Source organism: Papio anubis, chromosome 12, assembly GCF_008728515.1.
Source record: "Papio anubis isolate 15944 chromosome 12, Panubis1.0, whole genome shotgun sequence".
Lineage (NCBI taxonomy): Eukaryota > Metazoa > Chordata > Mammalia > Primates > Cercopithecidae > Papio > Papio anubis.
Window position 1 is genome coordinate 122108879 of NC_044987.1, and position 13619 is coordinate 122122497.

The 13619-nt window shown below is 50.5% G+C and overlaps 1 protein-coding gene across 1 annotated transcript in view; it reads right to left on the bottom strand.

Moving 5' to 3' along the window:
- The window catches only part of LOC110741162, an 83416-nt gene that overhangs the window by 468 nt on the left and 69329 nt on the right, over nt 1-13619 (bottom strand). The window contains exons 4-9 of the mRNA XM_031653977.1: nt 10058-10151; nt 8195-8362; nt 7718-7986; nt 7520-7633; nt 5482-5558; nt 1334-1386 (exon numbers count right to left, since the gene is read on the bottom strand). Coding sequence (XP_031509837.1) covers nt 1334-1386; nt 5482-5558; nt 7520-7633; nt 7718-7986; nt 8195-8362; nt 10058-10151 — 775 coding nt within the window. The remainder of the gene's footprint in view (nt 1-1333; nt 1387-5481; nt 5559-7519; nt 7634-7717; nt 7987-8194; nt 8363-10057; nt 10152-13619) is intronic.

The following is a 13619-nucleotide window of genomic DNA, read 5'->3' on the forward strand; positions in this document are numbered from 1 at the left end:
CCACTCCTGTGGGAAGATGGAAGTGGCCCGGGCCGGCCAGGCCTTGGGATGCAGGTGGCACTGGGCACTGCATGAGGGAGCCAGGGCGGTGGTGAAAATCAGGAGAGATGAAAGCCGCCCGCCCCAGGCACAGAACTAAGGGCTGCACACAGCACGGGAAGACCTTCCCTTGAAGACGTTTCTCCCCATGCCCTCTTCCCCCTGCAGCCCTCCTCTGCTCCCCAAGTTCCAAACACACCAAGCCAGAGCCTGCTTGAGCCTCGAGCCCTTTGCACTTGCTCTGCTGCGGGTTATAAAGCAAAGTGTAAAACGCAATGTGCATCACGTCCAGTTCACATATTTCCACCATGTTGGGGCGTTTTTAAGGGTCACGCTTGATTTTTATCCTAAAGCCAGTGACAGCCACTCAATCTTTGGAGACTGGGATGCCAGGGCTGTCGCCTGCAACTGCGGTTGGAGTTTGCCAGGCAGCAGGAGCCTTGGGCCAACTTTGGGCTCCAGAAGCTGCCACCTCGGGCCTGTGGCTCTCCCGCCGTCTTACCACAGAGTCCCCTGGCGGCCCCGCTGAGTCAAGCCGGCTTCCTGCCTTCCCAGACCTGGCTCGTCCCTGAAACCCAGGAGGGAACCCTGAGACTCTCAGCCCCTCTGCCCACAGCTGCTCAGGCTCGCTTGGAGCCCTGCACGCATTTGGCAAATATTTACTGTGTGTGCACTGTGTGCCCGGCACTGTCATTGAACCAGAGGGTAGAACAATGACCACAACCAGGGACACCTGTTCTCAGGGCTCCAAACTTCTGGGGAGGGATGGGTACAGCGAAGGGCGTCTGTGAGGTGACAGGTCCAGCGAAGGAACACAAACAAGGAGGCAGAAAGAGGCAGCTGCTAGTTTACACGGGCACTGGTGAACATAAACGTTTGTGTTTAAGGACAAAGAAAATGGTTGCAGCTGTGCAGGCGTGTGGGGTTCACACTGGGACAATAACCACGGTTGAAGCCTGGTGGCCCCAGCTTAGGAGAAAGAAGGAAATGAGGAGCAGTGTGCAAGCTCTGATTGAGATGGCCCAAACCCAAGTAGCCAAAAGTGTATTGGGGTGCAAGCTACACTTCACACTCTTATGCATTCTTCCATGTGTAAAAAAGTTTGGACACCCAGAGAATCTGCGTTTAATGCCTTTCAAATCGAGGGAACGAAAGGTCCTGCCTCCACGGTCTGGGAGAGCCTCACACACACAACACACAAGGTAATGACTGATTTTTCCTTTTCTGCAAGGAATTTCCTGATCTCTGTCTTCCCAGCTCAGGAATGAGCCTTAGGAAGGGGCAGAGGTCAAACCTTTTGGTCCAAGCAAGGCTTGGGGTCCGAGGGGGAGGAATAGCTGGAGGAGACTGGGGGGTTTGGAGGAGTGAGGGAGACGCCGCAGGTGACCGGAGCCCCCTCCTCAGCACAGCCCCTAGCTCAGGCCCCTGAAGCGCTCCGGGTGGAGGCTGCAATGATTACTGTAAAACCATTGTCTTAGAGAGCAGGCGCCTTCCGCTCCTGGCGTGGTGCTGAATAGAGATACGGTTTTGCTTTAGATATGAACATGCACGTTTGCAGGAAACCCTAACTATGGGTGTGCCTGTGTTTATACCGTATGAAGGACTTCTCCGTCTGTTGCTGTTCTATTGTTACTGTATCAGGCGCTGATGGTTTCTATTGTTACTGTATCGGCGCTGATGGTTTATTAATACCTTTTCAGCAACATGGAGAAAACAGATGATGTTTTCCCCATATCTATCATTACTACAGTGAGTCTTTTATTTGTTGGTTTGGTTTTTTCATTGTCGTTGTTTTTCTTGAGATGCCCAAGCTAGAGTGCAGTGGCCTGATCTGAGCTCATTGCAACTTCTGCCTCCCAGGTTCAAGCGATTCTCCTGCCTCAGTCTGCCAAATAGCTGGGATTACAGGTGCCCGCCACTGTGTATTTTTAGTAGAGACGGGGTTTTGCCATGTTGGCCAGGCTGGTCTTGAACCCCTGACTTCAGGTGATCCACCTGCCTCAGCCTCCCAAAGTGCTGGGATTACAAGTGTGAGCCACCACATGTAGCCTCATTTATGTCTGATATTATTTACAATATCAGGCACATTTGCATTCTTGATGTCAACCCTTCATTGCCACGATGCGTCATTGTGCAAATTCGATGCTGGGTCTGATTTGCCAAGCCCAGAGTCGGGGGTGAGAGTGTGGTGAGCTCAGGTGAGGACATGGGAGGGGTCCAAGGAGCTGGACATTGGGGAGAGAGAAAGGTGGTCCGGACACAGAAATGGTGGGACTCCTGGTTCAAAAGGCAGCAAAAGGCTGGGCACGGTGGCTCAGGCCTGTAACCCCAGCACTTTAGGAGGTTGAGGTGGGCAGATCACGAGGTCAGGAGTTCAAGGCCAGTGTGGCCAACATGGTGAAACCCTGTGTCTACCAAAAATACAAAAATTAACCAGGGGTGGTGATGCGTGCCTGTAATCCCAGCTACTCTGGAGGCTGAGGCAGGAGAATTGTTTGAACCCAGGGGGTGGAATTTGCAGTGAGACAAGATTGTGCCAGTGCACTCCAGCCTGGGGGACAGAGCAAGACTCTGTCTTGGAGGGAAAAAAAAAAAATAAAGAGCAGCAAAAAACCACAGTGAAAGCCTTCCCCTTTAGGAATGATTTTATCATTTAGACAATAAATAGGGGCGATAGTGGTGCCAAGTAACGACATAAATTAACAAACTACAAAATAATAATTTTTGGATTCATAATTTTATATAATATAATAAATCATATTTTATTAATGGGATGTTTATGACTTTTCTAATTTTTTCTGCAAATTCATTTATTAGATCATCAAAATAGATACTGTAGAAATTTCATTTTTAGTTTTGACATAACTGAAAGTTATTTCAGTCTTTTTTGGCAAATGCAAGATCTCAAATAATTTTTGATGACCTTTGAGAAGAATCTTTGTGCTGATACAGCTGTTATTGGAGCAGTAAAGGTATTTTTTGGGCTGCGACAACATTAGGATAAGTTTCTGATAAATTGTTTTAAATTACAAATGTCAGCACATCTAGACCTGGTGATTCTTGTGGATAAATTTTTTTTTTAATTTAATTCTTCAAATAAATCAGTTTCATGTGACTCTAAATTGTTTTTTAGCAAGCTTTATTTTTTGGAATTGTTTTAGATTTACAGAAAAAATGCAAAGAAAGTTTCCATACACCTTACACCCAGCTTCCCCCATTATTAGTATCTTACTTCAGTATGGTACGTTTCTCACAATTAGAGAACCAATATTGGGCCGGTCGCGGTGGCTCACACCTGTAATCCCAGCACTTTGGGAGCCTGAGGCAGAAGGATCACTTGAGGTCAGGAGTTGGAGACCAGCCTGGCCAACATGGTGAAACCTTGTCTCTACTAAAATACAAAAATTAGCTGGACGTGGTGGCGGGCGTCTGTAATCCCAGCTGCTCAGGAGGCTAAGGCAGGAGAATCACTTGAACCCAAGAGGTAGAGGTTGCAGTGAGCTGAGATCATAGCACTGCACTCCAGCCTGGACCACAGAACAAGACTCTGTCTCAAGAAAAAACGAAACTAAACTAAAAACTAAATAATGACCCAGCACGGTGGCTCATGCCTGTAATCCCAGCACTTTGGGAGACTGAAGCAGGTGGATCACTTGAGGCCAGGAACTCAAGACCAGCCTGGCCAACATGGCAAAACCCCATCTCTACTAAAAATACAAAAATTAGCCAGGCGTGGTGGCCGGCACCTGTAATCGCAGGTATGTGGGAGGCTAAAGGAAGAGAATTGCTTGAACCTGAAAGACAGAAGCTGCAGTGAGCTGAGATCACACCACTGTACTCCAGCCTGGGCGACAGAGCGAGACTCCATCGCAAAAAAATTAAAATAATAAAATAAAATGAGAACCAATATTGATGCATTATTATTAACTGAAGTCCACATTTTTGTCTTCTCTCGTTAGCATTTACCTGCTGGTCCGTTTCTGTCCCAGGGCCCCATGTGACATTCCCTCATCCGTCTCCCTGGGCTCCTCTGGCCGGTGACCGTTTCCCAGGCTCTCCTTGTTGGTGGTGACCTGGACGGTTCAGAGGACTGGTCAGATATTCATAGGGTGCCCCTTATTGGGATCTATCTGGTGTTTTCACGACTAGACTGGGCCGTGGATGTGGGAAGGAGGAGCACAGAGGGAGATGCCTTCTCGTCACCCCGTGCTGAGGGCCTGTCCTGTTGTTGTTGGCGTGGCTCATCGTGCCTCGTGGACTATGCTGCCCCGTCTCCTGGCTGAGCTCCTGTCCATCAGGTTCCCCACGGAAAGATGCTCCCGAATTCCCTCGTCCCGGGCTGCGCTCTCAGAAGGCAATCCTGGTGCTGTCCGCACTTAAGGGGTGAGGGCTACACGGAATTAGTGGGAATCCTTCTGCATGGGGGACTTGCCTATCCACTCCAATTTATTTATGTACTTTATGTATTTATTTTGGAGACGGAGTCTCGCTCTGTCGACCAGGCTGGAGTGCAGTGGCCAGATCTCAGCTCACTGCAAGCTCCGCCTCCCGGGTTTACGCCATTCTCCTGCCTCAGCCTCCAGAGTAGCTGGGACTACAGGCGCCCGCCACCTCGCCTGGCTAATATTTTTTTTGTATTTTAGTAGTAACAGGGTTTCACCATGTTGCCCAGGCTGGTTTCAAACTCCTGAGCTCAATCAATTCACCCGTCTCGGCCTCCCAAAGTGCTGGGATTACAGGCGTGAGCCCCCGCACCCGGCCGAGGATTTCAAGACAGTGACAGCAAAGCATGAAGCCTTCCAAGTGTGGGAGCCTGTGTGTCTGCGGGAGCTGCGTGCCGGTGAAGCAGGCCCTGGGGCTGAGGCAGGAAAATACGGTCTGGAGGCAGGGAACATAAGGCGGATTCACACTTCAGCTATGACAGGACATGTCCTCTCCATGGGCACAAACCCAGCAAACGACTTTATAACTTCATTCTTTTCATTTACATAGGGCGGACCCCCAGTAGAGGGTATCTGAACTCACAAAAACTCTATAACAGGATCCTTGAGCCCCTACGTTCAGCCGCTCCCACGCCGTGGAGTGCACTTTAATTCTCAATAAGTCCCTGCTTTTGCTCTCCTCACTTTGCTCGTGCGTTTTGTCCAATTCTTTGTTCGAGACGCCAAGATCCTGGACACCCTTTCTGGGTACAGTACCAGGGCTTCCGAAACAGGGCTACAGAAGCCTTGGTAGGGGGATGACTGAAGGGGGAAAAAGGCAGGAAGTAGGCAAGCCCCACCCACAGAGTGTCCACCCCCTCCTCCGGTTCTGTCTACACTGCAGGAGCTAGAAGATAAAAATGACCATTCCAAGTCCGGGGTAAGAATGAGGTCCTGCCAATCGAATGCCTTTCCCCAGGTCTGGAAGGGAAGGCAGGCAGAGGCCCGCGCCGGGGCTCACGTGTTGCTGTGCACGAGGGCGAGCTCGGCGCCTGCAGCTTCAGCTGCAGCTGGTCACCTGCTTCCCCGGCAAAAGGCCTGGGTAGACGCACACCCCGGTGCTGTCACCAGCCTGTGGATGCCCTGAGGTGGGTCCCTGTCCCTGGACCACATGGCAGGTGCGCTGGAGCTCAGGGTTCCAGGACAGCTTGGAAGCCTGAGGTCTCCCGGGGCCAGCGCTGTGGGTGGCTGGAGTCCTTCCAGGAGGTCCAGCCCCCAGAGCTGCCCTCAAGAACATAAGCTTCTGATTTCCACTCTGGATCCGCCTGACTGAAAATACCCCGAATGGCTGCTTTACCTGCTCTGACTGAACCACTGCTTGTACTTGCTTCCTGGGGCAGCCCTAACAAAGGACCACAAATGACAAGAACGTCCCTCTCCCAATCCTGGGGGACAGAAGTCCGAGATGCAGGGGTGGCCAGGGCTGGTTCCTTCTGGGGCTGTGACGGAGCCTCTGCTCTGGTCTCTTCTAGCTTCTAGGTCTTGCTGGCAACCCTTGGTCCTCTGTGACTTACAGAAGCATCACCCCAACCTCTGCCTTCATCTTCACGTAACGTCCTAATGTCCATCAATGACAGACTGGATAAAGAAAATGTGGTGCATATACACCATGGAATACTATGCAGCCATCAAAAAGAATGAGGTCATGTCCTTTGTAGGGACATGGATGGAGCTGCAGGTCATTATCCTTAGCAAACTAATGCAGGAACAGAAAGCCAAATGTCGCATGTTCCCACTTATAAGTCAGACCTGAACACGGAGTACATAGGAACACAAGGGAAGGACAGCACTGTGGTGCACTTGGCGGCGGGGGTGGGGTGGGGTGGGGGCAGGAGGAGGGAGAGGATCAAAAAGCTACCTATTGGATACTATGCTTCTTACCTGGTTGATGAAATAATCTACACACCAAACCCCGTGACGTGCAATTCATCTATATGGCAAGCCTGCACATGCAGCCCTGAACCCCAAGTAAAAGCTGAAAGAAAGCTTGTCTCCAGACAAGGTTGTCTTAGAAGGCACTGAGCATTTGGGCTCCCCCAAATGGAATTTTTTTGGGGGGGATCTATTCAACTCCTGGCTGTCTTTGAGCTTGTGTCCAGCAGCTGAGCATCGTGTGCAGTCATTGCCTTCCCATGTCTGGTTTTTCAAGGCCCCGTGACATTGCAGATAAGCCCAAGTTCCTCCACATCTCCAGGTCTGGCTCCTGCATGCACTAGGGGCTTCTTAGGGCCTGATGTGCCACACAGCTCAGCATAGAGACCCTTCCTCATCCTTCCGCTGAAGTGGCCTGGCCCTGAGCTTCCCTCCCTCCCACAGCACGGCGGTGCCTCTGTGGCTGACACCACTGCCCTCACCACCTGTCCCTCTCCCTGCCTCTCCCCACGTACCAGATTGTGAGCTTGGGTTTACTCTGCTCTGTCATCTCCAGAGCCCAACACAACAAGGGGCCCAGAGCAGAAAGCTATAGACGTTAGTTCTGTGCATGAAGACATGGACCATGGCATGAAAGATGCTGAGGGGAGAGAAATGGGAACTGTCCCGGGGGGGGCAGGAAGACGGTGCTTCTGGGAATTAGAGAGAGGTGGGAAGGAGAGAGCCACAAGAGATTGAGCTTCGTGCCTCGAGACTTTGTTTATTTAGAGGGTCAGGATTCAGTCTTGACATACAGATAGCCAGAGAGATTAAGGGTGGATCACACTCCTGAAAAAAGGGGCAGCTGTCAGGGTCTAAGGGGTCTGAGTTGCCTCTGGGGCCTCAGTGGGCCGCTTTGGATCTTAAAAGAGTGTGGAACAGGGAGATGAAGTTCAGGAGAAGTAACAGGCAGTGAGCCAGAAGGGGTCCCCAGTCAGTTTCGGGAGCGCTGGTGTGGAGTGGATGAAGCCAGTGAGGACACAGTGGAGACAGGGGAGCACCAGAGAACCCAGAGCGAGGAAGCTGGGAAGCTGGACGCTTCGCCAGTCAGGCCACCTATGGTCTGCAGCCAGAGCCTCAGATCTTACACTGGCAGCACACGGGGACACAGAAGCTGGACTGGCAGCAACAGGGCTTGCAGCAGGTGGACTGGGAGCAGCAGGGTTTGCAGCAGTTGGACTGGCAGCAGGATGACCCACAGCCTGAGGAGCAGCAGCAGGGCTTACAGCAGCTGGACTGGGAGCAGCAGGGTTTGCAGCAGCTGGACTGGCAGCAGGATGACCCACAGCCTGAGGAGCAGCAGGGCTTGCAGCAGCTGGACTGGGAGCAGCCACAAGAAACACAGCCCCCCTTGGAGCCCCCACAGGAGCCACAGCCTCCCTTGGAGCCCCCACAGGAGCCACAGCTGGAGCAGGAACAGGCTGGCACACAGCAGCACACGGGCTTGCAGCAGCAGACGGGCACACAGCGGCTGGAGCCACAGCCCCCACAGCTGGAGCCACAGCCCCCACAGCCAGAGCCACAACTTCCGGAGCAGCCACAGCAGCCCATGGTTCTGGTGGATTGAGGATGGAGCAGGTAGAGAAACAGGTGAGAGGGAGGTGCAGGTGTGGAGCTCCCTGAGCCTGGGCCCCTTATATCCCTGGGTAGGGTCGCTCTGAGACCTCAGTCACTCCATCATTGCCAGCGCTTCCTGGGTATGTGATTATCTGTTTGCTGGACTTTCGGTTCTCATTGGCGTGATCCAACACCCACCTGCTTACCTTTCTAAATGTAGCCACTTCCTCCTTGGAACTGGACCTTGTACTGAACCTGATCACCTGCCTTCTGTTTTCCTCACGTGACCGGCAGAGAACAGGTGTTCTACGAAGATCATTTTGGTTGTTTTCTTCCCACCAATGGCACCACATTTTTCTTTGAGACTGTGATCTCTGTGTAAAGAGAAATTTTTAAAAACTAAGCTTTCATCCGTATAATTAAAGAGGCAAATTGAGGAACAAATGTTGTGTCCTGGTTCTGTCTTAACATGTGGGTGCACGGCATTCAGCCGCTCCTCCACCAGCCTCAGGTCGTGGGGCGCTCAGGACTCCTGGCTGCTGCGTACACAGCCTCACATGGTGAGTATCGTTCATGTTAAAAATCTTCAGGAATTTCATGGGAGGATGGAGAATCTCATTTATCACCCTGTTGTTAATCTCTTCAATTAACTATTACTGAGGCTGATTCTTTTACTCCAATATAAATTATATACTTTTTTGACTTCTATTACTGCTTCAAAAGTTATTTGGATATTGAGAGAACGAATCCCTCGTGTCCAAACAGTGCACTTTGTTTTTCCACAGGTGTGTACTTGAGTTTAATTTCCGACGTTTTTAAACACTATTCTCACTTTGTCTTGTCATTTTATTTTCTGCCTCGCCAACATTATTAGATGGTAAAAATGAATATCTTTCAAGCTTTGGGTGAAAGGTCTTGTCTTGTCTGGAAGAGGTGAGAGAGAGGGTTATAGGCTCCGTAGTTCCCATTGCTAATGGGGGCCGGGGGGGGGCAGGGGACTGAGAGAAACCCACAGAGAGGGAAGTGCCCACTGTGCTGAAAATACCTCTTCCAAGGGCACACACTGAGTAGAGGATGCAGCCCCGTGTGGCCACAGTTCACTCCCCCCGACGGGACGCGGTGAGGCTGGGGTGGGGACATTTCATAAGACCTGGATCGTGAGCGCAGAGCCCAGGCATCCTAACAAATCCGTCCCCCACCAACCCTGCCCGAGGCCGCACTGGACGTGAGCAGACCGTCACGCACCCCAGGCGCTCGCCAGAGCTTGGCAGCTCTGCCCTCAGGTGCTGGGTGAAGGGAACCAGGAGCATCCTTTCGGTTCAACATAGGCAGAAGATCTAGACAGGATTGGCCAAACCCGAGAGAGGTAACGTGAGATTCTGTAACAGCTACGAAAACAAACCTTAAAAAACAAAAGGAGGAGGAAAGGAAGGAAACAAACCTTTCTAAGTGAACTCGTCATTCAGGAGACAAAAGTAGATTTCCTGCAAATTGTTGAAGTATGAAGCAAATAATAACAAATATGGCAGCAAATTACAAATATGGCATAGTAACTTTAAAAGGGCTCTCAGTTGAGATGGTAAAAAGAGAGAGTAAGTTTTATTTTGTTTATTTGTTTATTTTTTGAGATGGAGCTTTGCTCTTTCGCCCAGGCTGGAGTGCAACGATGTGATCTCGGCTCACTGCAAACTCTGCCTCCCAGGTTCAACGGATTCTCCTGCTTCAGCCTCCCAAGTAGTTGGGATTACAGGCGCCTGCCACCACACCCCACTAATTTTTGTATTTTTAGTAGAGACAGGATTTCACCACGTTGGCCAGACTGGCCTCAAACTCCTGACCTCAAGGGATCTGCCTGCCTCGGCCTCCCAAAGTGTTGGGATTACAGGCGTGAGCCTCCGCATCTGGCCTATAGAGTAAGTTTTAAAAGGAAGAGTGGAGGCCTTGGGAAATAAATGAGCACCAGAGGGAGGTCATTACGGTTCGAGTTGGTGGTTAGGAAGAGTGAGGAGCGGAACGGAGGTGGCTGGGACTTGGATCGACGACATCCAAGAAAGATGCGAGATACTCACAGTGTGGCTAAAGCACAAAGCCGTGGAATCACCACAGAGAGGTTGGCAGACGAGGAGGACAGGAAAGCCACAGCATCGGTGTAAGTAGCAGAGCCTTTAACAAACGGAGCAGAAAACAGATTCAAAAGTCAAAGAAATGCGCCATGACCCGCAGGAAGATCTGAAAGTTTAGCCCCAAAGAGCATAGCATGTTCCAGGAAAGAATGAATGCAGAACGCTGAGGACCGAGCCCCTGGCGGTTTGGTGACGGAACTCCAAAGGCTGAATCAACGTTGCCGCTTCTGCAAATCACCGGCCAGTCCGCCGTGGCTGTCTGGGCTGAGGGTGCTCATAGCGAGCTGCTCCTAGATGCTCCTCAGAGAGGTCATAAACCCAAAGATAGGGGATCAATTTCTCCAAAAAGTAGACAAAACCAAACATGACCCAAGAATATGGCGACAAAACGTCCTCCAAGTAGAAGAAAACAGGAAGACAGCCTTCCAAATGGCAGAAATCTAAGATGACAGCACCTGGGACTCTGGGGAAAGTCACACAGACCCTACACAATTGGGATTTATTCCAATTAAAGAAGTGAGGCAGGGACAGGCAAGGCAAGAAGCGCTGAGGGCAATAGAATGAAGACCAATACTGAGCAATTAACTACACGGGCGATGGTTATTGCAGCAGAGCCCAGCTGCATTCCCAGAGAGAAAAACGAGCCTGATGACATCTCTGCTCTCCACCTACTCGGGCCCTTTCCACAGCCTCCAGGTGGGTGGGGGCTACAGCCAAGGAGGACCCAGTGTCCTAGGACAGGGGTCCTCAACCCCCAGGCCGCAGACCATGGCCTGTTAGGAACCAGGCCGCACAGAAGGAGGTGAGTGGAAGGCGAGCGAGCATGGCCTCCCATCCCTTCAGCCGCCACATTAGATTGTCATAGGAGCGAGAATCCTACTGTGAACGGTGCGCACGAGGGATCTAGGGTGCGTGTTCCTTACAAGAATCTAATCCCTGACGATCTGAGATGGAAGAGTTTCATCCTGAATCCAGCCCCCAACCACCCCCCTGGGTCCGTGGAAAAATTGCTTTCTACAAAACCGGTCCCTGGTGCCAAAAGAGAGTGCGGGTTGCTGCCCTCGGGTGCTCTTGTAAACAGTCCTGCATTGGCATTGCTGGGCTGCTGGCCTCCCTGGTGGGCATCGATCCTGGCCCCTTGTCACGCCCGTGGGTCAGCACCATCTCTACCATCTCACGGGTGCTACTGTTTCCGTGCTTTTCTTATTTTTACTTTTTCCTTTTCATAGGCTTTTAAAATTCTCTTTTCTTGCTTCTATGGACTTGAAAAAGTTTCTTTCTTCCTTTCTCCTCTTTTTCTAGTGCTTTGCACTGATGTTTTTATTTCTACTTTTCCCCAGTGGTGACTGTGAAAATTTTAACATGCATGTTTAACACAGTCTGAGATCAGCCACCATCTTCCACTGGCCCCGCACAGAGGCGGGTGATCCCCTCAGACTAGCGTCTCCTGCGCCGACCTGAGTGCCATCCAGTGCTTCTGATCCGCCTTCTTCCTGTACCCCCAGCCAGTCATGACCATCCTACCCGTCATTTCTTCTTTAGATACAGCACATTTACCTTCACAAGAACCTCATACTTCCATCCGGAATTTATCAAGTTGAAAAAGACACTTCTGTCCCTCAGCTCATGGTCAGGCACGCCATAGCTAATCATTACACCTGCTGAGGTGAACATGTGAATCCTTCTCTCCCTCAAGGCACTTTTGTAATGAGTACAAAATGGTACATTTCCTGACGGTGAGCCATCTTAACATTCTTGGAACAAACCCTACTTATGACTTGGTATTTTAAAATAATCATATTGGAGTCTTCTATTTGATTCAGAAATTGTGTGCATTTGTTAATAATGAAATGAAGTTAAAAATTTCTTTTGTTTTACTGGCCTTACCTTTTTCTTTTCTTTTCTTTCTTTCTTTGTGTGTGTGTGTGTGTGTGTGTGTGTGTGAGACAGAGTCTCGGTCTGTCACCCAGTCTACAGTGCAGTGGTGCAGTCATAGCTCCCTGCAGCCTCGACCTCCTGGGCTCAAGAAATCCTCCCACCTCAGCCTCCCGAGTAGCTAGAACTACATGTGTGCGCTCACACACCCAGCTAATTTTTGTATGTTTTTGTAGAGATGAGGTATCACTACGTTACCCAGACTGGTCTCAAACTCCTGGGCTCAAGTGATCCTCCCACCTCAGCCTCCCAAAATGCTGGGATTGCAGATGTGAGCACCTTCACAAGATCTTTTCATTCTTCTCTGTCAAGCTCCAAATGTTGCTGGGTGGTTCTGGCTGAGGGTCTGGGGCTGCATCCCCTGAAGGCTCGGCCGGTGTTGACCCACTTCCAGGATGGTACATGCCTTGGCTTGTGGGTGGGAGGCCTCAGCTTCTCACCTGCAGGACTCTCCATGGGGCTGCTATTGGCACAGCATCTGACTTCACCCAGAAAGAGTAGTACTGAGAGAGAGAGAGAGAGAGACAGAGAGAGGTGTTGTAGTACCCTTCATGTCCTAGCCTCCAAGCCCTGCACCATCATGCTGTCTGCCATCTTTGTCACGAGAAACGCACTTTGCTGCTGGCCTTCTCCTTGTCGCTTCTTCTGCAAGTCCTTCTGCTGGAGCCTCCCCTGCTGCACGGCATCAGCCAGCACTTTACCATCTCAGGAAAAACCGCCCCTGAGCCTTCCTCTCATCTGAGTGTGGTTTCAGGTGGTGGAGGAGTAAAAATCTGTGGGGTCAGCCTAGCCCGTTTTAGAAGGAGAAATCCTTCCAGCTCTCTCTTACTTGGTGCCCCCTCTTCTGTTGGGTTCTTGATCTGAAACCTACAGATACAGGTGGACATCAGGTCCTGTCTAGATACTGCACAGTTTTATGTAAAGTTCTGTGTTTTTGTGCATGTTTGTAGACTTGCTTAAGGAGAGGCTCTGTAAAAATCCACAGAAGAGTCTATGAACCCAAAGTAGTTAAGAAGGGGTCTGCAGATAATTCCAAATGTGGAACATGGGAGAAAAGACTATTCATATTCATGTCTGTTTTAAGCTGAAAAGGTGAAAAAAATAAAATTAACTAAAATTAAAATAACAAATGACTAGACAGGAGCGTATGCACCTTATACAATACACACATTTCAGGGGCATTTTCTCAAAAGCTACATATTCATGGGGTTCCCCGCCGGACAGGGTGGACACCACTTCCATGTGGATTGTTCCATCAGAGCCTCCTAGGACGTCCTCTGAGGATCCTCTTGGCCCAACTCAGCGAACCTGAAGGTCACCCATGGACTACGAAGAACAAAGGCCCATGAAAGGGAAGATGTCCCCAAAGTAAAAAAAAAAGAAAAAGTCCTCTTGTACCCAAGGGAAGGAGCTGACCCAAGGGTGTCACTAGGAGTCCGCGCAGGTGTTGATACGTCACTTCGGGGACTGGAGGCGAATGTATTAGGTACTGGAGGCAAATGTATCGGGCGCTGGACGCAAATGTATCAGGAAGCAAATCTATCTGTTTCCTCTGTACCAGACCTGGAGGATG